The sequence below is a fragment of the Moschus berezovskii genome, chromosome 21 (genome assembly GCF_049115385.1).
Source record: "Moschus berezovskii isolate FMDL1 chromosome 21, NW_MosBer_1.0, whole genome shotgun sequence".
In the NCBI taxonomy this organism is placed as follows: Eukaryota; Metazoa; Chordata; class Mammalia; order Artiodactyla; family Moschidae; genus Moschus; species Moschus berezovskii.
This window is the reverse complement of record NC_142480.1, coordinates 28249490-28276052: the sequence shown is the minus strand read 5'-3', so window position 1 is coordinate 28276052 and position 26563 is coordinate 28249490. Positions and strand designations below refer to the sequence as shown.

The following is a 26563-nucleotide window of genomic DNA, read 5'->3' as shown; positions in this document are numbered from 1 at the left end:
AGGTTACCTATCTATGCACGTGTACTTTTTCTTTTAAAGAAGTCCTTTTAAGTTCTTTAGTGGGGACAGAAGAAAACATCAAGAAAGGAAAACATGTACAACATAATGGTGGAAAGAACAAGTGTAAGTAACTGAAAGATAGGAGTACCAACAAGAACAGAGATGGACAGAGAAGAATACTAAAAAAAAAAAGCCAGAAATTTTATAGTACCTTTCTTCCTTTGAGACCAGAACAACATTAAATTATAAGGTTTAAGTAACTGAGTTGAGAGCTACTGAAATATAATGAAAAGTTAGATGTTAAAGTCATGCAGGCTAAGGCTTGAATATGTGTGTGTCTTTGGGAAAATTACTTATCCTTTGCAAGCTTTGTTTTCTCTTGTGTAAAATGGAATAATACTGCCTACTCGTAAGATGGTTAAAAGAGTAAATGATACATAATATGTATAGTATTTGGAACAGAAATGGTCTCTATCTTCTTTCTTTCTCACTCATTGTCTCTCTTAGTCCAAAGATACAAATTTTAAAGACTCCATTCTAAAGGAGATCAATCCTGGGTATTCATTGGAAGGACTGATGCTAAAGCTGAAACTGCAATACTTTGGCCACCTCATGCGACAAGTTGCCTCACTGGAAAAGACTCTGATGCTGGGAAATGTTGGGGGCAGGAGGAGAAGGGGACGACAGAGAATGAGATGGTTGGATGGCATCACCGACTCGATGGACATGAGTTTGAGTGAACTCCGGGAGTTGGTGACGGACAGGGAGGCCTGGCATGCTGTGATTCATGGGGTCGCGGAGAGTCGGACACGACTGAGGGACTGAACTGAACTGAACACAATTATAAGAGGAAAAAAGTAAGCTTTAAGTGCTGGACTTAAACACTAGCATTAGAATCTTCATTTAAAGAAAAGCAACAGTTTCACCCCAAATATCCAAATTAATAAATTAGCACTAGCAGACATTTTATATAATGCTTTTACTTTCAGTTTTATTATGTTGGCTGGTAATCACCAGTACTTACCAGCTGATGCAGCGAGTACATCTTTACAAAGCTTTAACCAAAACGAGAGTTTATCCACTGCCATAGATGTGAGCATATGATTTAAAGTCTCTTTGATATCATGGCATAATTTCTGATCTGTCTCTTTGTCAAGTAAGGTCAGTAAGGCCCCTTCAAGGCCCACTTCTCTGATGTTAGCATCTGACAAGAAGAAAATCGATGATCTAAGTAATACAGAAAACAAAACTGCCATATGAGAAGCACACACATTCAGTGGTTATTAAAAATATTACATGCAAATATATTCTAAAGAACTGGTCCATATATGGCACCCTCAGTCTACTGAGGTCTGTTTTAGTTTCACAACTAAAGTTTGGTTATTATTCACAACACTGCAAAGTTATTTTTTATGCAATGTCATTAAAAGATAAATCTTTGCGTTTACTAATATGTTTTCCTTAAATCAGGCAAACATTTTAACCCAATTAGCATGCAATACTTCTAAAAATTTATACAGTGTTTCTTGGAATGATTATTTTATCTATCTTTAAAGTAAATTCAAATAAATAATCATAATTAAGCATTACTTATTCTGGTATAAAGGCTTTAAATTTATTAACATGAGAGTAAAACTCAGAAAACAACTATTATATGGAGACGAGTGTTTAATTACTACAACTAAGCTACAGTGGATCTAAGAATACTATTGAATTAATATAAATTACTACACAATATTCTTACTGCAAAGTAATACATCATCTCAAAAAAGAAATATAAGCCTTGACTAGTATCTATTTCCTCTAATTCGGGAAATATAAAAAGAACAAGTACATTTTCTTATGAGGATTTAACTTATTTGGCAATTATGAAAGCATTTAGTTTCCAAAGATTATGCTACTAGTAGACTATTTAAAAGAAGAGTTCTCTTTTAAAAATCAGAAGGAGGCGGTAGGAATGTTTCTGATTTGGGGTCTAAAAGTTAGAACAGCCCAATGTAATGTGTGAGTCATGACTGGATCCTAAATTTTGGGGTCGGTGTGAGGGGGAGGAAGGAATTTATAAAAGACTGTTTTTAATATATAACAGGAAATTTATGTGAGGACTACACATTCCATGAAAATATTAAATGTTGATTTTACTAGGTTTGGATATAACGTGTGGTCAAATAGGAGCATGTCCTTGAAAGTTGCAAATAAGTATGTAGGGGTAAAAAGTCATGATGCCTGCAACCTGTTTTCAGATGGTTTGGCAAGAGGTTTATGTGTTGTATTGAGAGATACATAAAGTCAGTGTTACAAAGATACCAAATAGGTGAATCTATGTGTTCACTTGAATATTTCTTCCTACTTTTCATGGTTTGAAAAATTATAAAAATTTTAATAAGGAATTATATAATGAATCCTTTACTATCTTACCCACACAGCTTATTCAATAATTATGTACCAGCATATTAAGATATTAAATCCTAAAGCAACAAATATATATAGTTCCAGCGGTTAATATAAGTTAAAGGTCACTTTGGGGAGAACACCATACATGGATAGAAGATTACAATTTTTCTGGTAAAGTGATCACAGAATAATCTGCAAACAAGTTCTTCAGCCTATTTGGTGACTAGTATATAAGCTCAGCAATGCTGATACAGTAAGTCAGAGCCAAGGTTTTAATATAATAATAAAGCTAAGTTAAAGAGCACAGAATAACAGTAAAACACATTATGGATCCGAGAGCTTTAGATATTGGAAAGCTCTGTGAAGTCTGAGACTTTCTAAAAATATAATAGAACTTTCAGTTCAGTTCAGTCGCTCAGTCGTGTCCGACGCTTTGCGACCCCATGAACCGCAGCTTGCCAGGCCTCCCTGTCCATCACCAACTCCTGGATTGAGTCGGTGATGCCATCTAACCATCTCATCCTCTGTCATCCCCTTCTCCTCCTGCCTTCAATCTTTCCCAAAATCAGGGTCTTTCAAATGAGTCAGCTCTTCTCATCAGGTGGCCAAAATATTGGAGTTTCAGCTTCAACATCAGTCCTTCCAATGAACACCCAGAACTGATCTCCTTTAGGATGGACTGGTTGGATCTCCTTGCAGTCCAAGGGACTCTCAAGAGTCTTCTCCAACACCACAATTCAAATCCATCAATTCTTCTGTGCTCGGCTTTCTTTCTAGTCCAACTCTCACATCCATACATGACTAATGGAAAAACCATAGCCTTGACTAGACAGACCTTTGTTGACAAAGTAATGTCTCTGCTTTTTAATATGCTCTCTAGGTTGGTCATAACTTTCCTTCCAAGGAGTAGCATCTTTTAATTTCATGGCTGCAATCAGCATCTGCAGTGATTTTGGAGCCCCCAAAAATAAAGTCAGCCACTGTTTCCCTATCTGCCATGAACTGATGGGACTGGATGCCATGATCTTAGTTTTCTGAATGTTGAGCTTTAAGCCAACTTTTTCACTCTCCTCTTTCACTTTCATCAAGAGGCTCTTTAGTTCTTCTTCACTTTCTGCCATAAGGGTGGTGTCATCTGCATATCTGAGGTTATTGATATTTCTCCTGGCAATCGTGATTCCAGCTTGTGCTTTCTCCAGCCCAGCATTTCTCATGAGGTACTTGGCATATAAGTTAAATAAGTAGGGTGACAATATACAGCCTTGATGTACTCCTTTTCCTATTTGGAACCAGACTGTTGTTCCATGTCCAGTTCTAACTGTTGCTTCCTGACCTGCCTACAGGTTTCTTAAGAGGCAGGTCAGGTGGTCTGGTATTCCCATCTCTTTCAGAAGTTTCCACAGTTTATTGTGATCCACACAGTCAAAGGCTTTGGCACAGTCAATGAAGCAGAAATAGATGTTTTTCTGGAACTCTCTTGCTTTCTCCATGATCCAGCGGATGTTGGCAGTTTGATCTCTGGTTCCTCTGCCTTTTCTAAAACCAGCTTGAACATCTGGAAGTTCATGGTTCATGTACTGCTGAAGCCTGGCTTGGAGAATTTTGAGCATTACTTTACTAGCGTGTGAGATGAGGTAATTGTGTGGTAGTTTGACCATTCTTTGGCATTGCCTTTCTTTGGGATTGGAATGAAAACTGACCTTTTCCAGTCCTGTAGTCACTGCTGAGTTTTCCAAATTTGCTGGCATATTGAGTGCTGCACTTTCACAGCATCATCTTGTAGGATTTGAAATAGTTCAACTGGAATTCCATCACCTCCACTAGCTTTGTTCATAGTGATGCTTCCTAAGGCCCACTTGACTTCACATTCCAGGATGTCTGGCTCTAGGTGAGTGATCACACCACTGTGATTATCTGGGTTGTGAAGATCTTTTTTGTATAGTTCTTCTGTGTATTCTCGCCACCTCTTCTTTAATATCTTCTGCTTCTGTTAGGTCCATACCATTTCTGTCCTTTATTGAGCACTTTGGAAACTATATATTTTAAAAGTGTAAGACATTATCATTTCTATTTTTGTAGTCTGAATTTATATGTTTGTGTTATATGTATATGTTTGTGTTAGTTATATGATTTTAAAATGAAGAGATACACTTAAAACCTCACTGGCTAAGAAATCCTTTAATTCAGCTCTAAAACATAGAAGGGACAAAGAAATCCTTTAATTTGAAGCAGATTTATCTATGAGAAATTTTATTAAATTAGATTTGAGGAGAAGAAAGGCACATATGATAAATGACTTCAGGCCTAAATGCAATTTCAATCCATTGTAAAAAACTCATTCAAAACCAATAGCTCTCAAACGTCAGTACGTATTACCATTACTGGAGAAAAATAAGTAACAGATCACTGGGCTCTACTCCCCCATTTCTGGCTTGGACTTGGGATGGAGCCCAAGAATTTACGTGTCTAACAAATTCACAGGTGAGCTGGATGTTGCTGCTGTGGGGAGCCTGTTTGAAAACTACTGCTTTAAACCAGTAAAATCACTGGTTGGAATGATAACTGTTTAGCAACTGCCACTTGTAGCAGGTTTAAGATATTATATACTAAGTTTTAAATTTCCCTTTAAAAACTCACGTTTATACAAAACTTTAGGATTAAAATAATCATCTGAGCTGGAGATAATATTGATAAAGAGAATTACCCAGAGTCAGTTCTTCTCTGCTGTTCTTAGCAAGCATAACAGCGTGCTCTGAAACTTCAGCTGCTTCTCTCTGAACAAGCTGACGTAAACAAGCCAGTACTGCTCGTCTCAGTAACAAATAGGGACTACAGAGATTCACCTGAAAAATACCATTTGGCAAGTAAAGGAACCGAAATTCCTGGTGACATTCAAAAAGTCCAACAGATTACTCACTGGACCCCTCCCGATTTATTAGATATACAGAGATTTCCTCAACTATCTTAGTACGTATTTTTTACTAAATAACTTAGAAATAGCTTAAGGAGTAATACATGTACTTATTATGCAATATTCATAAACCCAAGCAAAAGGCTCTTGACAATGTTAGAAGACATAAAATGTATATGAGTAAAACAGTTTTGAGAGACAAAGGGATACCACTGAAAAAGAATTTATTTGCAGCTTGTATATACTATTGTATATACAAGTGCTCATGCTCATGGAACTATATACTATTATGTTTTATGAATCTCCAAGTATAAGTTTATATAAATCTGTATGAGCACTGTCGCACAGTGATTAAAACGGAGGCTCTAGAGTCAGACTGTCTCAGTTTGAGTCCTATATCCATGACTTACTAGCTATGTGACCACGGGCAAGTTATTTAAATTCTCTGTGCCTTAGTTTCCTCATTTTTTATATGAAAATAACACTACCCCTATCTCACAGGGCTGCTGTAAAGTCAATACAAAGAAACATGCAAAGGTGTTTAGCACAGTACCTGGCAAATACTAAGTAAGCTCCATAAACGTGAGCTATTATTAATGCAGCCTCTATCAATAGTTTATGCAGATGCCATAGAGAGTAAGTAAATGCATTTTCAAATAAAGGCAGAAAGAATCTTAACTCAGAAAGCATATTCACCAAAAGTGCTCTATAGAGACATTATGGATAACAAATTTTATACATGCATATCTACTTATATGTGGATATACATATATGTACACAGATATCTAAGTATCTTCGTGATAGAGAATATTTCCGCTCAAATGACAGGCTCAATATTCTTTTTACTGAGAAGTATTTAGACAATGTAAATCTCAATAAGCTGCATCTACTGAGGGTAAATGATAATATTCATGGTGATATACCTTAAATAAGTAATTAAAACAAGTCAAGGGTAATTTCATAAGTAGAAGAAAGCCTAGAGATTTTCAAATTTATTTCATTCCAACTATGAAAATAAAGACTAGTTTGGTGTGGCTTATGACAATAAATGTCTTCAATAGTGATTTTCCAAGCAGCATTTGAGAAATAATGGCATAACTCTTATAAGTGCCTTTAGATCTGGTTTATGTGGAAAAGACATGACTGAGGTAGGTGAGTTTGCTGAAAAGAGCAGAGGCAAACTTCTGAGAAAAACAGTAGGTAGTGGCAGATAGTTTTTGACACATGACCTATGCAAAGAGAGCCAAATCCTTAATTTTATCATGAGCTAAAAGACAAAGTTTGTAAATATATTATCAGTGAAATATATGGATGAGATCTGCTTTATAAATATGTTCTATTATACCCTCAAGTACATGTCATGAACAGTGGAAAGACAAGAATGTCATTCACAAAGTCTCAAGGTTATGTCATTCTAGTCATGTTTAAGAACTCTGCTATTAGAAACTGGTACACAGGCTAACAGAGAAGTTAAAATGCAAAAAGATTAAGTTTATTCGTGCCCAAGATTACGGCTGTATTTAACACCAATAGCAAAGAAGCACTCTAAAGACAATTTTAAAGAAAAGTTAATGAATCTACTAGCTATATTAACTGGAGCACATACAAGCATATAATACAAGGCAGGTGCAGCATTTATTCAGGCTGGTCATACAATCTTTTAGAAAAAGCATGCTCAAAAGTACTCGTTCAGTAGAAAAAATATTAAAGACTGTCGCACAAAACAAAATGGGACACTTAATATCTCCATGTCATTCTCCAGCATTTATACTGGGAAGAAGAACAGAGTGGGTTAAGGCAAACAATCAAGCAGGCAAAATACAGAAATTAAAATCAAATTCCTTTCTGAAATGAATATATTAAATCAAAATGATGCAAAATTAAGTGCAAAGAGTGGGTGCACCAGCTGGAGAAGGTTAGAGAGGATTTGTTTACATTGGTACTAAATAAACGCCATGTAACATGCTACACACACTGGACTTTGCATTAATGGTTAGCTTAAACAGATGCAGAGGAAAACAAAAACATTTACAACCAAAAGGGTGGGGGGTGGGGAGGACACAAAGAAATAGCACTGCAAACCTCAAATAAAGTTAGGAATCGAGGGTCAGGGACCTACCAACACAGAATTATCCAACAAGATCTCCTGCACAAAAACAAATGACAGACTGGTCATGACAAAAACCAAAAGATAAACACCAGGATGACTCTGACAACAGTCAGCTAAGCATTAAAATATACATGTTGATAGAGCTATCATTCAAATTGGCTTAGCTTCAGCTTTAAAAATATGCCATAAATACTTCATTTTCCAACTTAAAACATGAGTTGAGCTAAGATTTTAAAAACGGTCAACTCAAGATATAAAGATATACAAAAATACAGTAATTTCAAAACGCACATTTGTATAATTAGGTTTTCCTTTGGAATCTTTCATCAAGCCTTAGTAACAAAGCCAGATCAAGTAGGAAAGGAGTGATCTGGATTACCTTCACATGAACAGGTGTCCCATAAGAGACAAAGTTAATTGTTTACCTCATCACAAGTTAATTATAGATTTTTTTACTCTTGGAAGCCAAGTTTTAAAACTGAGAGTAGTCAGAATTGCAAGTGTAGCTAAGGCCAAGTTCAGAATGGAAGTTAAATAGCATGCAGTTAGAAGAAAATCCATTATAGTAAGATTCTTTCCTAATGATTAAATGTATTCTGAATATTCAGAGAGTTTCAGTTAATATGAAAACACTTCATGCTAAATAATTAATTTCTATGAAGAAAAGAAAACCTGAACATAAAGTTATTAATAGGAAAGCAGAAGCCATTTTCTTATTACAGGGTATACTTTAAAATATAATAAATTTAGGATAAAAGCTTTACTAACCAAAATTTTAAGTTACAAAATTAACACACTATAGTGACAGCAATATTTGAATTTAATTTCTGTATTAAAAAAATCATTTTATAGCTTAAGTATTATGAGTAACATGAATAAGATTTATAATTGTTACTTCTGATTTTCTCAGTGACTCTAAATGTACCTAAAAGAAAAAATCTGAGAACAGTCTCTATTCTTCTTTGTATATAACCTTCTCAGTCTGGGAAAATAAAAGAGTAATGAATGTGATCACAGTTAATTCATCAGGAATTAGTAGTTGTGCTCTTTATTTCTCAATAAACTCAATGAATGAATTCATGTATTAGTTGAAGAAATTTTAAATGGTTATTAATGGAAATTTTCTACTATGATTCAAGAAGAAAAAAATGGAAGTATTGATATATTTAAATGGAGAGCAGAAAGTTAGGTCAACTTTCTGAGGAGTGGGTTATCTTTCAATAATTAGTATTGGCAATGGTTCTTCGAATATAAAGAGCAATATTACTGGGAAAAGTTGCTGAATGATAAAGGTAAAATTCTTTTCCAGGAGGTGCTATATTCTCTAACACATGTTTAATACAGACAGAAACTGAAGTTTCTATCAGGAAAGTCAGTCATCTTCTCTCCTTAAGAGTCTTAGATAATTATGACTATGAAAATCAATACGAAGATAAATAAAATTCTATATCTAAGTTATATGTTAAGAAAATATAAACAACTACAATTTACTGAGTGGTTATTAAGTGTCGAGGACACATGCCTTTACAGGTGGCATCTTGTGTAATCCTTGTGTTTTACAGACAGGATAGATGAGGGTGGGGGAGGTTATGGGACATCCCTAAAGCCACAGAGCTAGGAAGGAGCAGAGTTAAGAGGTATCCATAACTACCAAGTCAACATGAGACAACGAAATGAGGACTGCAGAAGGAGTTCAGAAAGCTGGTTTGAGACTCAAAGCTACTAATACCTAGATATATTACCTTGGGCAAAATATTTCACTTTTTGCTCTATATTTTTATTGAGAATGTTGGTTTTAATAATGTTTGAGGTTCTTTCAAGGTCTGAAATGCTGCATATTTTGTCTCCAGTTTGAAAATGAAAGGTCTTGTCTACAGTGATGATTCTCAACTATCATGTTACTAAGGGGAGGGTGCTGTGAACATCACAGGGGCAGAAAAAGTTGAAAATCATTAAGTTTTAACTCCAACTGTAACTTTTTCAGGCAAGTCCAGATAGAAACTGGTGATGCTCACAGTAAATCTTAAAACCACTGATGATCATGAACCACTTAATCAGAACTTTTTATTGATCACCTTCACCTTTCTATGTTCATTAGACACACTGTTAGAGCCCAGATATTGAAGCATACTACTAGAATATTCGGGAAAAATATTTCATCTGGGATGAAAATAACTTTATATGTAAGTTTGGAAAAGAGGAAAAAGAAGAAGTAGGAAAAAAATTGTTATTACCACATAAATATTTCCATGTCCCACAGCATTTATACAGTACCTGGGATGTTAGCACTCAGTATTAATGAATCAATATTCCAAATACTAAATTTAACATTAATGGAAGGAAAAGTGAATAAATATATGAGCAATCTTAAGATATGATTATATGAAGTTACCCCACATCCTCCCAAAAAAAAGACTAAAATTTACGGAAAATAACTATTGCTTATGGTCTAGAGATTAACAGAAACAAATTTAAATTTCCAATAAAAGAAACTAAGGACATATGCAATTTTATACTCACACAGAGACAGCTGACCAGGCTAGACAAGTTGACATGTCGTGGAGCAAACATATGAAGCTGCTGAAGGCAAGAGATGGCCTGAGCTTGGACAAGGCAGTCTGGGTTATCTTGCATCACTGCACAACCCAAGAGACAGGAACTTCTTAGGGTAGAAACAGATGTGCTGTTACCTAAGATGAAAGCAGAAAGCTTTTAATTGGCCTATAAAATCACTGCCCTTGAAACATATTACTGGGCTTAAAATTTCTTTTTCCTCTAATTTTAAACTTGACTTTCTGTGAAGTAAATTTCTTCTGCAGAAGGAGGGATAATCCAGGTTATAAATTTTTAGATAATGTTAGTTATTTTTAGCCTGAAAGGTTTATGGCAACACAAATAATTAGGCAAAGAAGAACCTAAGACTGCAGTTTACATCAAATTTTCATGAAAAGTCGAGTTAGAATTTGCTAATAATAATCCTGCTTGTATTAGTTGAGGGTTGCTTTTATATATTAAAATCATGTATTTTGCATTTGAATAGATGAGAATAACTGAGTTTTGGGGCTTAGTCATTCATATCTTATAAGAGATAAGTTTTTAAACTGTTGCATTTTATGTTTGTCATTTAACTTGTTAAGGAAAGTATTTTTAAGACATTATCTTTCTAAATATGGTCCTCATCTTTTCAAGATAAGAGAAATCAGACTGACTGGCATTTATTTTAACAAAATATACTGAGTACTTACTATGTGCCAATTACAAGGGTTTTGCGACTCGTCTCTTATTTGATAGAAGAGGAAACTAAAGCTTAGAGACATGAGAATTTTCCCAAGTCATCCAATTAACTAATGGTTGATGAAGCTTAAATTTCTATTTTTGTTTTTTTTTTCTATTATGTCATCACTCACAAGTCAGTCTTCCCAAGATTATTCTCAATATTCTGCCCATATTTTTGAAAAGAACATTCTGCTAAACTTCACTTTATTGAGAAGTGTTTGAGTCAATGAGAGGAACTATTTTCATTTTTATGCATATATATTTTTATGTAAAATGTCACAAAAGCAGCTATGCATACCTTGTAGCTCTGGACCCAATGTAGTAATAAGGGCGTTCAAACAGCGACCTAGACTTTGGTGGACTTCAGCATGAGTAGGAGGCACATTTAACAGCAACATTATAATAAGAGAAAGGGTTGGTTCTGCATGTGTATAATAGAGTGGGCCGGCAGAATCAATTATCAGTGAGAGAGAATGCAGTGCCCAGGTCTGTGAAGACAGAGAAAAACAGTTAAAAATGTTATGGAAGCATTAAGAAACACAAAACACTACAAACTGTTCTTTTGTTGAAACGAGTGGTAAAGTAGTACCATAGTCAAGTGTGTGTTATTACTAACTTGGAGAGAGAAACAAGGAACTTCAGGAGTTGAAGAAAAAAAATTAAATACCAGTAAAAAACAACTGAGAGACAGATGTCCAATTCAGAATGGCATACATGGATATAGGGGCTTCCCAGACGGCGCCAGTGGTAAAGAATCTGACTGCCAGTGCAGGAGACATAAGAGATGAGGGTTCCATCCCTGGGTCAGGCAGATCCCCTGATGGAGGGCATGGCAACCCACTTCAGTATTCTTGTCTGGAGAATCCCATGGACAGAGGAACCTGGAGGGCTGCAGTCCATAGCGTCTCAGAGAGTCAGACACAACTGAAGCAACTTAGCTAGCACACACACATATGGATATATTCTCAGAACTGAGAATTCCAGGATCGTGTTTGGTTCTTTAGCTAATGGCTTGAACTAAATCTAGCGTGTTGAAAATTGTTTACTGCTTAATCTATACAGAGAATGAAAATTCAGATTTTTAAAAGATTCAACAATATCTCAACTACATGAAATAATACAAATCTCTTGGAACACAATGTTGAAGAAAGCCAAACATAAAAAAGTATATACTGTATGGTTCCATTGACATAAAATATAAAAGTAGGCAAAACTAATAATCACTGATAACCAGTGAAGTTGGATGATGGGTTTAATAGGTTCCTTACAGCATGTTCTCTACTTTTATGTATGCTTGAACTTCCTATAACAAGAGGTATCTAAAAAGTTCTCCCTTTAGGAAATCAACTAAGAATGTTTTACCCCTCTTATCAACAAATATGTAAGAAAAGCTTATAGTATTTTTAAATGGTACAAAGATGAGTTCCCATTAGATGAGAAATGGCAGCAATCGAGAAGAGTCAGACTGATGACACTGGATGCCACAAAAAGAAAAATCTATTAATCAACAAAAGAGACTCAATAGAAAAGAAGTCTGTTCAGAACAGACTTTTTGAAGGGGAAGAGGAGAAATATAATAAATAGAAGCAAAAAGTACTGTATTAAAGGAATGAAGAAAGGATGGAATACCTTATAAATCAACTCAAGTAACAGATGATGTGAAAAAAAGCTATTAGTAATATGGTAATTCAAAGAATGACACCCATGTTAGATGCTGAAGTTTGACAAGGTGATGGTTAAAACTGGATCTTACAATACTAAAAAATGTGGATTATAAGATAGGAAGAGAAAGAGAGAAGAGCAATAGGAAAAACCCAAGCACAGATATGAAAATGACATGTGGGAGGAAAGCAGGAAGATCATCTTAGGAGAAGATCAGTACTTTGGGTTAATAACCAAGAAAGTTTCTGGGTCACTGATGGGATATCAATGAGGAGTTGATTGAAGAAGCAATAAGCAGTCTCCCCAGCTTTTTGGTTGGGAAGTGGCAAGATGAAAAATTTCCAGGCAAACACTTCTGGCTTCATATCAAGGTAGAGTTGTAAAGAACGTAAAAATAAAGTGACCAGGTAGGAAGCTACTATAGTAATTAGGGTCACACAAGGGGGACAGAAATATAATAAGGGGACCAGAAGAACAGGAAGCACAACAATCATTCAAGATGTGATTAAGATCTCAGGAGAATGATGACTGGCACAAATGAATCAGTTATGTATAATAATATGGTAAAGTTGTTAAGAACGTGAGTTTAAAGTCCATGACTTAGGTTCTTCACCTGACTCCACGATATTAGTGGTTGTAAGTGTGAGCAAGTAACTTAGGTTCCAAAAGCCTCAGTTTTCTTTCTATATAATGGGAATATAAATCCTAGATAACTGGAAAGATTAAATACATTAATATGTTTAGAAAAATGTAATACAATGCCTGTTGCCTGTTAAGTTCCACAAGATAGTAGATGTTATTTTAAGATAGAAGGCAGATCCATTTTCAGAAAATTATATTGAATTTGACTTTAGATATTGAGTATGTGAGATTAACAATGGTTTTGATTTTATTATGGAGCAAGAATTATTATATAAATTAGTAATGGTCAATACAACATAATATGCATTATCTACAAATCAATGGGGTACTCACCTGCACATCAGGTGAGGTGCTGTCCTGAGACAAAGTATAAAGGATTCCAACACAAGAATTCAAATGTTGAGAACTTATTCCTCCTAAGTACCTATGTAGGGATCCCAAAGCCAATGAGTGTCCTGTTCTGGTAACCGCATCCCTTGCTGATTTCAGTCTGTGATTATGGAAACAAAAATAAACGATAATTACTGAAATAAACCAATGCATGCAGTCACTTAGGGAAACTTTTTATATAAAGAGCTGCAAAATTCAGAAATATATTTACAGTTAACTGATACAAAAAATTCTGAAATAACTTGAAAGGTATCTTGAAAAGAAAAATATTTTAAATAAAAATGTCTTCACATATATGCTGCAACTACTGAGGCCCACACACCCTAGAGCCCATGCTCTGCAACGAGAAGCCACTGCAACGAGAAAACCACACATCACATCTAGAGAGTAGCCCCCGCTCTCCACAGCTAGAGAAAGCCCACACACAGCAACAAAGATCCAGCACAGCCAAGAATAAATAAATTTAAAAAATTTTAGATGTCGTAACATTATTAATAATTATTTAAATATAAACAATTTCAATATCTTTCAGAAATACACACTAAATTCATATGGCATGCATTATTATCTTATCATTAAGTTATATTTAAAAAACTCTCATTGTGGAGATACTAATTCCATATGGAGTTCCAACTCAAGAACTTTGATTTAAAAATTAAATATAGTAAGAGAACTTATTATTCATCAGGAGTTTTCATTGTATTCTAGTTTACACGCTTTATATTGGGTCCTTTAATCCTCTCAGGAATCGTGAGATTTATACTATTATCAGTTCCTTTATACAAATAAGGAAATCAAAACGACTGAGTCGTTTTGGCCAAAGAACTCTTATGAAGTAACCAACTATTAAATGGAAGAGTTGGGATTAGAACCAAGTTAGCAATCTGACAAGAGATATAGAGTTCATAACCAAATCAAGACATACATATTCAGGAGACCAGAAGGTCAAAGTGCCTTCTGCATTACTATCACGGCTACTAACTTTATATACATATGTAACTAATATAACCATGAGCATTTACAGTTGTTTTATTTTTTCATACTACTTTCATATTTATTTTCTCATTCACCTTAACATTCTTAGCAGGCAGGGCATCATTGATAAACTTCTATTTGAAATAGAGAAAAACTGGTTAAGATGACTAAGCAACCAGCTCATGGTTACAAAGCTGGTAGGAATGAACATATAGTTCATGTTTCCTGATCTGCAGCCTTTTTTCTTTCCAGTAGATTGTTTTACTACCTATCATCTATATTTTATATGATGAAACTCCCTAAGTTTCTTACTCCCATAGTCTACTGGTAGCTTATTACATCACTCATATAGACAGTGATCTTTCTCATATAAAAACAAAAACCAAAGTAAAAATATTAATAGTAGTCTTATGTTTCAAGACAACCAGTCCAAGGCAGGGGGGTGGGGGGTCGGGTTCTACTTTAACCCTAACTCGAGCTGACGCTTTTGAAATGTGGTATTGGAGAAGACTCTTCAGTCTTTTGGACTGTAAGGAGATCAAAGCAGTCAATCCTAAAGGAAATCAACCCTGAATATTCATTGGAAGGACTGATGCTGAAGCTGAAGCTTCAATACCTTGGCCACCTGATGTGAAGAGATGAATCATTAGAAAAGACCCAAATGCTGGGAAAGACTGAAGGCAAGAGGACAACGGGATGATAAGAACAAGATGGCTGGATGGCATCTCCGACTCTATGGACAACAGTCTGAGCGAGCTCAGGGATACAGTGAAGGACAGGGAAGTCTGGTGTGCTGCAGCCCATGGGGTCACAAAGAGTTGGGCATGACTGAGCGACTGAAAACAACAAAATACACCTCAGTTTTTTAAAGTTATAATCAGAAAGAAGTTTCTAAGTTCCAACAAGCTATACACAATTTTGACACATATCTCATGAGTATTAAGTAAGAAATTCACTTACTTGTCAAAGCTAACTTGAGCTAATGCAGCAGTAAAAGCTCCATCATCAACTACTTGGGCTAATCTAGCCCATGCCTCTGCAGCTGCACATCTCAAGAGGGGGTTGGGACTTTCTAAGGCTCCCATCACCAATGCAAGGACAGGTCTTCTCACTTCTTCTGGACCCAGCTGTCCCTTAGAGCCAGCCACATACTGAAATATGTAAAAAAAAACCCAAACTTAACAACTGTAGTAAATTCTCTTATCCAGTTTGGAAATATATTCTGGTTAACCAAATATGTTCATATTCAGTCATTACTACTTAAAAAAAAAAAAATCAAAACACCAGAAATAACACTGAACATACAAATGTAATTTAATTTTTCTCATGAAGTACTTTAGAATTGTAAGCCTCCAGGCAAACAATACGGTGATCAATTATCACTGTACTACATATGTGTTCAAAGAACATTAATAGGGATTTCCATAAAATAAATGACCAATGAAGCCTATTTTACTTAGAAACAGTAAGTCATAAATGCAACAATGAGCCAGATTTTGTCCATAGGCCATAATCTGCCAATCCCAGGTCTGCGATATTAGGGTTGGTAGGTTAAAGCATGTTTCTAAAATAGTATTATAGGTTTGACTTCTGACCAACAAGTTTTATATGGAGAAAAAGTAAAAGGGGAATTACAAATCCTGAAACATCAAGAAAACTGGGGGGGGAGGGGAAACAAACTCTTAAAACACCTTCCCTCAACCTACTTAGCTGGCCACATATTAGGGGGAAAAAGAAAAGTAAACGGGAATTTAAAAAAAAAATAGAATTACCTTCAAGAAACTAGAAACTGAAGAAACAACATGTAACTGAACTACTTGTTGACGAGCTCCTTTTGTATGCTTTATACTGTCCAAAAGCTGTTCCAATATAAGAAGCCTAAAATCAGAAACAGTAAGATTTAAAGACAAATTAAGTCAAAGGGCAGAATTAAGTATCCACTACTAATTTGTTTGGTTGCATTTTATTGGAGCTACTAAAATGAGATAAACTCTTGTCAAATACACTGAAGCCTTTTGGGAAATGAAAATATATTAATACCAATGCAAAAGTATTTTGACTATGTGTCATGACACTGCGGGAGGAAAAAGTAAATAACATGTATCACTTGATATAGATTTACCAGGGCAAATTTGGCTATTTCAGCAACTATTTTCTAAATACAATTTTTTTTAAAAGTTACCTCCATCAGCATTTTTGTTCTTAGTAACAGGACTTATTGGACTAAAATACATTGCTTCATTTTAAAGGCAGCCTGGACTTCAGTTTATGAGAAGAAGCACAACCTTCTGAATTCCGACTATACCGTAAACATGTATGTGGGGATCATACTATATATAACATAGTTTTTACACTTGCTTTGAAGGAAATGGCAACCCACTCCAGTACTCTTGCTTAGAGAATCCCATGGAGGGAGCAGCCTGGTGGGCTACAGTCCACAGGGTCGCAAAGAGTCGGACACGACTGAGTGACTTCACTTTTCTCATTAACATTACCTCTTTATCACTTTTCAGATCATTTTTATTCTTAGACAGTTTTTAGGAAGCCAAATTTTACTATACACATTCTACAGTTTATTCAACCATTCTCCTACTAGTGCAGAGTAATATTCTTATTTTCACAATTCTACAGTTCCACCTATAATGAATGTGCATATCACTTTTGGTCTGGGGTTGAATATGCTCATTAGGTTTTTTTTCCTTTAAATTTATTTATTTTAATTGGAGGCTAATTACTTTACGTTATTGTATTGGTTTTGCCATACATTGACATGATTCTTCCCCGGGTGTACATGTGTTCCCCATCTTGAACCCCCCTCCCTACTCATTAGGTTTTAATGTTTTAAAAAACAATGTGAGTTGTTTTTCATGTTCTTATAACACAGGAGTTTTTAAATCCATTTGATGAGATTGAAGATATGTTAACCATGAAATAAATCACTCCCTCTTCTCCCCACCAATTATTCTGTTTATAAACATTGTTTCAGAGCTCTGCATTTCCTTTCTCTCCTTCTCTCCCTTTAAATCAGGAAGTAAAATAATATTTAAGTTTATTTGTTTAGTCATGAACATCTCGATGGCAGTCAGAGACTTTATATTCTATCTTCATCGCTCCAGTATCTGGGTTTGGCATATAGTCGGCAGTCACACGTGCTCGCTGAACAATCATCAAGGACAGGTGCACCCAGGGAATGAAAACAGGCATGACTGGCTGAAGATGGCACCTGGGTATTCTTTTACTCAACTCTATGGTACTTCCAATAATATTTCTAAAGCCCTTAACTAAATCTCTATCGTTCTGTTGAGCCCAAAAGGCCCAAACACAGTTCTGCTCCAAAGAATAATTCTGTTATCAAAACAGGATAGATATGGAACTTACGTTTTTTTAAATAAACCCAGTTGTGGAAGAAGTTATGTCAGAAAAAAAGGAAGGTACACGAGGTTATATTATATGACTTGAGGAAAGCAATACACATTAAAATCAATTCAGAGAATAAACATAGTGAATCACTAAAAATTTAGGGAAAATCATAGTAACTCTTAAGTAGTCTATTTATTTAAATATTTATTTCCTATTTCAAGGTTAATTCAGTTCATCGCAATCAATAAAAACCAGAAAAGCACAGGAAAGAAAAATAAAATTCACCTCAAATCCCACCATTTAGAAAGCCATATTTCGACATCTTTGGTCTAGTCTCTCCAGATATATGGATCACTTTTTAAAAATTGGTTTCACAGTGTACATACTTTGTTAATAACTTTTTTATTTCCCTAAACATTACTCCCACCTTATTAACTATTGTACTGAAATAAATTTTATTTTTCTCTTTTTTATCTTGACCTCCTGTGATTTTGTTCCTAATTTAAGTATAACTGATGTGCAATATTGTCTAAGTCACAAGTATGCAATACAGTGATTCACAATTTTTAAAGATTATATTCCATTTATAGTTATTTTAAAACAACTATATTCCCTACATTGTACAGTATATTCTTATAGCTTATTTCATACATGACAGTTTGTGCCTCTCAGTTTCCTAACCCATGTAGCTCTCCCCCTCCCCCTTCCCTCTCCCCACTGGTAACCACTAGTTTTGTTCTCTGTATCTGTGAATCTGCTTCTTTTACATTATATTAACTAGTTTGTTGTATTTTTCAGATTCCACACATACTGAAATAACTTTAAATTGCTATTAGAATTAATTAACTAAAATTCTCTAGTTTGGGATATTTAGGCCATTTCTAATTTTTATTACAAATAACACAATAAATGTATCATAGAAAATTTTTCTGTTTTCTAAGACCATATTTAAGTCATTATGCTTCAAGAAAATATTTATAACCAAACTGCCCTGCAGGAGAAAAAATTAAGGGTAACCATATGGTCAGGCTTATGAATTTAAAACCTAAAATATCATTATTAGACTATATCATAGTCACCTGTTATAATGAAACTGTGTTGAAAGTACTAAAAAATACTTAAGATTAGAGCTTGAGAATGCTGTTATATTGTAATAAAATCTGACCTGTACTATTTTTTTACCCACATTCATAGGCCAAAGACCCTAAATGAGACTACCAGAGCCCAAACTTTTTTCTTCATCCTTTATTCCCATATTCTGACACAGATCACAAGAAAACATTCTGACTCTTCAGGAAGATGGAGATGACCACTTTTTAGTAATACTGAATTTGTATTCCTAAGTAGTATCAATTATATAATTATTAGTTCATATTAATATAATTAATAAAATTAGCTGGTGCTGAAGCTAAAGCTCCAATACTTTGGCCACCTGATGTGAAGAACTGACTCACTGGAAAAGACCCTGATGCTGGGAAAGACTGAAGGCAGGAGGAGAAGGGGATGACAAAGGATGAGATGGTTGGATGGCATCACTGACTCAATGGTCATGAGTTTGAGCAAGCTCCAGGAGTTAGTGATGGACAGGGAAGCCTGGCATGCTGCAGTCCATGGGGTCGCAAAGAATTGGACACGACTGAGAGATTGAACTGATTACTTCAGAACAAAGTTAGATAATAAAACTTTTGAGCCTGGATGAAATTAAAACATACAAGTAATTAAGTAAACAGGAAAGACATAAATATTGAAAATGCTGATTTACCTTTCTTATACAGAGAGAGGGTGTATAATGGGGAAAATTTTTACTACTGAGAGCTATAACTATGCTTTTCCTCTCTCTCCACCAATTTACACTCTACATTACTTTAAAGCATTTTTAGCACTGTTCTCTGCATGTCAGAATCACCTAAGGAGTTAAAAAAATTTTAATGTCCAATGTAGTATGCATACCATTACTATTAAATCAGAACCTACATTTTAAAAAGTTTTAATAAATGATCCAAATGACTGCAATGTACTGTCAAGGTACTTAATTTTGCACCTAATTACAAAGAATGAGTTACTTAATTCAGATGAATTAAGTAACTCATTCTTTGTAATTAGGTGAAAAATATACTGGAAAGTAACCATAAATAACACATATATAAGATCAGTAATAATTTCTTCTCTGTATAAAATATCTTAATATCCCAGAGCTTTAAACATTTTGATGCTTTAAAATTATCAATGCAGAGTTTTCTTAGTTTTAGATCCTACAGTCAAAATAATCAATGATTTAAAGATAATTTAATTTCTAAGTGCATAAATAAAGTAGTAAAAACTATTTCTAATTTCAGGACAACCTCATGAGTTTCTTTTAAACTGTTTAAAAACAAAGATAACCACCACCACAACAAAACACTTGAAAACATTCACTTGTTGAATTACAGGTACATTAAGACCTTTCTTTTCTAGAGATGCAAATCTATGGCCCAGAGAAGGGTCTGCCTTGTAAACAAGTAACATCTCTGGGATAACAGGAAACTAGAAGCTCAACTTCGTTACCTCTGTTTCTCTGTGCTGCTCTAAGGGCATCCACTGGAGAATGCTGCTGCTGCTGCTGCTAATTCACTTCAGTCGTAGTGGCTAAATGTAGGATCCTGCCACACCACTTTCTTTAAAACTTTCCAAACTACCGCCTACTATTTTTATTCAGTTAAGACTTCAAAGAGAATATGCTTTGCTTTACCAGGTTGTGACATTTTCATTAAGACAAACAAAACCTCTCCTCCCCTGAATATTCATTCTATGTTATTTTTATCCAGGTGGGATAAAAAGAAATGTGGCACATTTTAAAGTTCATTAAACTGTAAAAAACAGAAATAAGAAACCATTTCCTTGAAACTGTAACTGGGCAATAAATCTGGGTAAAATCAAAAAGAAAATCACCTTCTCTAGGAGAGCAATCGGAGAAGGCAATGGCAAGCCACTCCAGTACTATTGCCTAGAAAATCCCATGGATGGAGGAGCCTGGTTGGCTGTAGTCCGTGGGGTCGCTAAGGGTCGGACACGACTGAGCGACTTCACTTTCACTTTTCACTTTCACACATTGGAGAAGGAAATGGCAACCCACTCCAGTGTTCTTGCCTGGAGAATCCCAGGGACGGGGGAGCCTGGTGGGCTTCCGTCTATGGGGTCACACAGAGTCGGACACGACTGAAGTGACTTAGCAGCAGCAGCAGCAGCAGCAGGAGAGCAATAAAACCAATTTTTTAAAAGGAAAGCTTGTAAGAAGTATGCTTTTCCCCCCACTTTTTGTCTGAGACCTATCAAAGAGTTTAACAGTCTTTCAAGAACATGCTTAATTTAAATATTTTGCCCATAAGGCTGCAGTTATTGCTATATTAATCCATATTAAGTATTTGAAATTAATTGTATGCACTATATAACAATACAGTTACAGACTAGTTCAAATCTTCCCTCCATCAGTAATTCTTTAAAAATTCCAGACCACTGTGATTTTCCTCTCATCTTTTAGTGCTATAGCATTCATTTACAATTTAGTCACATACTGTCTTAAGTATAACCATAACTTTATAGTTATAGTATACAGTGAACTATAGCTTACAAATTTCAAATCATCTTTTGAAATTAACCTCAAAATATGCATATACCATGATACTGAGTAAGTACTATTATCAGTTAAAATAGAACAACATGAAGTTATTAAAAATCAACATAAATGTTATTTGTTTTCTATCCACTGAAAGTAGACTATCCAAAAGACTGTTTCAGAAATGTGCTGCTGACAAGACTCAAATATTTCTGCGATTCTTCATCAAAAAGACCAAGGTAAATCCCTTACCTAATTGGTATTCTCTGGAAGACATAACTGATAAAATTATATAAATGCTATGATCTAGCACTGTTGCTGGTCTAGCGTAAAAGAAACAAAGAGGATGAACATGAATGAATGAGGATAGTTAATATTTTGCAAATTGTTAACCAGCACAGCCTATGGGAGGGATTCAGTTCCCATTCAGTATCTCAGATAAAAACAGAATTTCCTGGATACTAGACATGAGTAGTGGGTTTTGATCCCCAAGAAAGATATTACCCTGTTACTCTCAATGAGAAATCATTAGCAGTCTTTATAATTTTTAAAAACCAAAGTTCATTTCAAGTGAAGTGAATCCACCAAATTGAAGACAATTTTTGAAATCCACTAAACTGAAGACTAAGCCTTGGACCTATAGTATGAGATCTTGTCTGTTCAGACAACCAGCATTTCCCTTTGCAACACTGGCTCATAAATCCCTGTTTTTGGGTCACTGAGTTTTACGTTCGTATTTTCAGCTAATTTCAGAAGTTAATGCGGGAAAAGCATTGCATCCACGATAGTGCCTAGCAGTTTTCAGTTTAATCACTGACTTCATTACTTCTTATTAAATATTTAGCCAACTGAATAATTAACAAGAGCCTTTAATCTCACCTTCGCCTGTCATCTATAAGAAGTCTTTTATATTAATGAGAACTTCTGACAACCTCTTTTTTACCACTCTATTATGCAAGGGCTTCCCTGGTGGCTCAGAGGTTAACGTGTCTGCCTCCAATGTGGGATACCCGGGTTCGATCCCTGGGTCGGGAAGATCCCCTGGAGAAGGAAATGGTAACCCACTCCAGTATTCTTGCCTGGAGAATCCCATGGATGGAGAAGCCTGGTAGACTACAGTCCACGGGGTCGCAAAGAGTCGGACACGACTGAGCGACTGAACAGAACAGAATGCATTCACTGAACAAATTACCAAACCTGAAACACATTTCAGGATAAGTGAACCTCTGAAGATGGTTTACCTTTGAGCTTCTCCCACATGCGCACATACAACTCCAAACAGCTTGACTGCAGAGCTAGTAACTGACAGCGTTGGAGGTAAGGGCTTAGGCACTGAATCTCCCTCTACATCTTTCTTGTAAATAGAGTAAGGATCATACTCGAGACTTCCGCAAGCAATACCACTACCAAGCAGGAGCTAAAAGAAAAAAAAAATTGCATATAAGGTTTTAAGATGACTATTCAGGACTTCCTTGCGGGCCAGCGGTTGGCACTCTGTGCCCTGGTTGGGTAAGTAGGATCCCACTTGCCATGCAGTGCGGCCAATTAAAAAAAAAAAACAACAACAAAAAACAAATTAAACCACTGTTCATAGGTTGAATCAATCCAAGAGTTACTGAAAAACGACCATACCTGTTCTTCAATAAATCTATGGTCAGTCTCTTGTAGCAAAGGACTTAATATTAGAAGATCATCTTGATGACAGAGGGGTGGGAGTAAAAATGTGGATGCTGCCACCTGTATATCAGGGGCAGTCAGGTCAGCAGCCAGCTCTTTGAGGATAGCACTGAGGTTTCCTATTGAGTCACAGAAAAAGAGTAATTAGCAATTTAGCAATAGCAGTTAACAGGTCTGAGGATGGGGTTTAAAGACCCCAGGCTGAACTTTTGTCTACATTATCAGCTAACTTTAGTCTATCACAGCCTGTTTAATCTGTTCTCCTCCCTGAGAAATGCCCTACCGATGAAAAGCTCAACTATGTGTTACTGATCACAAGGATAAGAACAAACATCTCAAAGTATGTATGTATGTATACTTTATACATTAAACACTACTACCATCATTTTAAATAAAATGACATGGAGCATAAAAACAGAAAGAAAAAAGAGTAACAACCGCAGACAAAGCAGGTATAATATTAGTAGTTCTGTTCTGTTCTGTCGCTCAGTCGTGTCCGACCAATATTAGTAGTATGGCACCCTAACTCCCCGCCACCCCAGCAAATGACTATCACTCATCCTAACCAGCTAGATTAATCTCGGTTCACCTATACTCTCAATTGACTATCTCATCATCCTCTATACTATTTTGGAGCAATCCCTGGAAAGCATATCACTTGAATCTATAAATATTTCTTTGTGTATCACTAAAGTTAAGGATGTTTTAAATAATATCATTACCATAATTTGATGTTTTAGTAATTACTAAACAGGGACTTCTCTGTTGACAATCCTCCCTTGAAGAAGATATAAGACACAAGACACACACACGTTAACTAAAAAATGAAAGTAGAAAATACTAAGTTTATATAGAGGATGAAAAAAGAGTATAGCTATGTTTAGAGAAAGTAGAGATTATACATAGGAATTGGGGACAGTGGACAGGGATCAATAAAAGTTTAATGAAGCAAGTAAGAGTTGCTTAAAGGAATGTCTGTTAGTTTAGTTACCAGTATGTGATACTCAAGAAAATAATTCTATTGGTAGCATAACATGCAAGCTATGTTTGGTACTACAGCTAAAGGTGAAAACAGTGGTATATCTCCATTTCTCATTTAAAGTAACTGCTGGCCTCCTAACTGTCCCTGAACAAAGTACTTAAAGATGATTCAGTTTTAAAATGCAAATATGCTTCTCTTGTAGAAATACATCACTTTCTAATGCTAATAAGGAGCAATTTTTAGTGTGGAGAAAATTAAAATACTTGAATGGAGATCCATAACGAAACTAAGATAGGAAATAAAAATTAGGAACCCAAGTTTTGTCCCATAAACTTAAGAAAATTAAGCAACTATTGTGACAAAATTCTACTTTCGTTGGACAACCATGATGAAAAGTTATATAAAATCTTTTTTTTTCCCCAGCCATGAGAAGTGGTTTGTGGGATCTCAGTTCCCTGACCAGAGATAGAAACCAGGCCACGAGAGAAAGCCTGAAATCCTAACTAGCAGGCCACCAGGGAACTCCCCCCAAAAAATAGATTTGAAGTAATGATTAACTTAATATGGTTAGTTGAAAATTAAAAAAAAAAAAAGATGCTCCCATTAGAGACCATTTTCAACTTTCACCTCTTAAAACAAGCATCTTAAATTATTTCGCAGTAGTAGCAATATATTTTCTTAAAACTGTATTTGAAATTTTCAAGAAAGGATACAGAACTAATTGCAAAATAAGGGCAAGCTTTTTTTTTTTTTTAACCAAATGCAGTATTCAAGTATTCTGAAGTCATCTTGAGCCAAATAAAAGCAAAACCTACATTATAAACTTTATAAAATAAATTATACCTTGGTATACCACTCAAGATTAAAGTGCTATCTGGACAGAGTTAAGAATGGAATAATGGAAGGCAAATGTGTACAAAAGATATGCACTCTAGAAGGAAAACAGGGAACGGTCAAATTTCTAATTGACTTGCATTATATATTCTGTAGAAAACCCTGGAGTAGAATCAAGACAAATCTTTGTGACTCATTCTCTCTCACACATTGAAACCAGGCACATTTTTCTCAGAAGAGAGAAGACAGCAAGATATGAAACAGTTTTATTAATGTATTTTATGTACTATAAATTGACTGATGATTTTGAATGGTGGTGCTGGAGAAGACCTTTGAGAGTCCCGTGGACTGCAAGGAGATCAAACCAATCAATCCTAAAGGAAATCAACCCTGAATATTCATTCGAAGAACTGAAACTGAAGCTCCAATACTTTGGCCACCTGACGCAAAGAGCTGGCTCACTGGAAAAGACCCTGATGCTGGGAAAGACTGAGGGCAAAAGGAGAAGGGGGCAGCAGAGGATCAGAAGGTTAGATAGCATCACAGACTCAATTAACATGAACCTGAGCAAACTTTGAGAGATGGTGAAGGACAGGGAAGCCTGGTGTGTTGCAATCCACGGGGTCGCAAAACTTAGCAACTGAACAACAATGTTTACTATAAAATGGTAAACACATGGGTTAAGACTGAACTCCCAAAACCTCCTGAAGTAACTGCCATATAATCCATCTGTTCAGGCACTGTATTCGCCACAAATAGTAAAAGAGTCAGGTGTAAGGCACTTACCTTCATAGGTTTCAGGAGATAATAAAATCAACAATTCATAAAGCCTTTGTCTATAAACTACTGATGGTGTTTTCAAAGGACTTCCATAGGTTTTTAGTATTGAAGAGAGCCTTAAAGTAAAAGAAAAAGTATATATTAAGTATGTAAGTTATATAACAATGTAGAAATATTCAACATATTGACATATAAAGATAAAATAGCTATTATATATAATAAGTGATCATTAATGCTTTTATTTACTAAAATTATTTAAAAAATTTTTTACTGTGGACCATTTTTAAAGTCTTTATTGAATCTGTTACAATACTGTTTCTGTTTTATCTTTCCCTTTTTGGCTGCAAGGCATGTGGGACTTTAGCTCCCCGAACAAGGATCAAACCCACACCCCCTGCACTGGAATGTGAGCTCTTAAGCAGTGAACCACCTGGGAAGTCCCTATTTATTATTTTTTATAATGTGTGACTTGAAGTTAAAAGAGGAATTACAAGTGTCAGATATGAAAACCATTTAGCCATCTTTTCTATCATACCTCATAAAACTATATATTCTGCTAAGATATCTAACGTTGTTACTATTTTGTTTATTACCCCCACATTTACAACATTGCATTTGTGAAAACTAAACTCTGTTATGCAGAAAAGGAGCAGGCCAAAGAAATAGGAAGAACAAAGATCTAGAAAAAAATCCAAGTCTGTTAGAAAACTTCATCTGGAATGCACTCACCAAATAACAATGAATCATCAAAATACACAGAATCATAAAACAAATTCACTTTTGACAAAGCACAAGCAGAGCCAATGTTTCCCCAAAAGTTCCAGTCATAAAATCTCTTCTCACCTCCTCTTTCCACTCTCTTTTATCACTTTCATGTTCTCTTTTTTTAATCTCCTATTCATTCTCACTACTGGTATTAACATCATTTTATTGATGTTCACTAGTCTAACAAATATTTATTAAACGAAGACTCTTGAG

At 35.3% G+C, this 26563-nt stretch overlaps 1 protein-coding gene and 1 long non-coding RNA gene across 19 annotated transcripts in view; one reads left to right on the top strand and one right to left on the bottom strand.

The window, feature by feature from the left end:
* The window catches only part of HEATR5A (HEAT repeat containing 5A), a 104451-nt gene that overhangs the window by 25759 nt on the left and 52129 nt on the right, over nucleotides 1-26563 (bottom strand). For 10 of the 12 annotated variants that reach the window (XM_088829504.1, XM_088829502.1, XM_055418206.2 and 7 more), the window contains 11 exons: nucleotides 25592-25701; nucleotides 22945-23108; nucleotides 22554-22729; nucleotides 16133-16238; nucleotides 15321-15511; nucleotides 13329-13485; nucleotides 10990-11179; nucleotides 9936-10105; nucleotides 7425-7451; nucleotides 5099-5237; nucleotides 1025-1204 (listed from right to left, as the gene is read on the bottom strand). In XM_088829504.1, coding sequence (XP_088685630.1) covers nucleotides 1025-1204; nucleotides 5099-5237; nucleotides 7425-7451; nucleotides 9936-10105; nucleotides 10990-11179; nucleotides 13329-13485; nucleotides 15321-15511; nucleotides 16133-16238; nucleotides 22554-22729; nucleotides 22945-23108; nucleotides 25592-25701 — 1610 coding nt within the window. The remainder of the gene's footprint in view (nucleotides 1-1024; nucleotides 1205-5098; nucleotides 5238-7424; nucleotides 7452-9935; nucleotides 10106-10989; nucleotides 11180-13328; nucleotides 13486-15320; nucleotides 15512-16132; nucleotides 16239-22553; nucleotides 22730-22944; nucleotides 23109-25591; nucleotides 25702-26563) is intronic. The other 2 variants (XM_055418208.2, XM_055418209.2) reach the window with 1 other exon arrangement.
* The window catches only part of LOC129550498 (uncharacterized), a 74378-nt gene that overhangs the window by 14686 nt on the left and 33129 nt on the right, over nucleotides 1-26563 (top strand). For 2 of the 7 annotated variants that reach the window (XR_016035631.1, XR_016035624.1), the window contains exons 6-7: nucleotides 21470-21551; nucleotides 22678-22982. The exons of 1 other annotated variant lie outside the window; for it this stretch is intronic. This is a non-coding gene — a long non-coding RNA (uncharacterized LOC129550498). Of the gene's footprint in view, nucleotides 1-507; nucleotides 1032-18914; nucleotides 19659-21469; nucleotides 21552-22677; nucleotides 22983-24961; nucleotides 25782-26563 lie in introns of those variants that run through there. 4 more of the 7 variants (XR_016035625.1, XR_016035629.1, XR_016035627.1 and 1 more) reach the window with 4 other exon arrangements.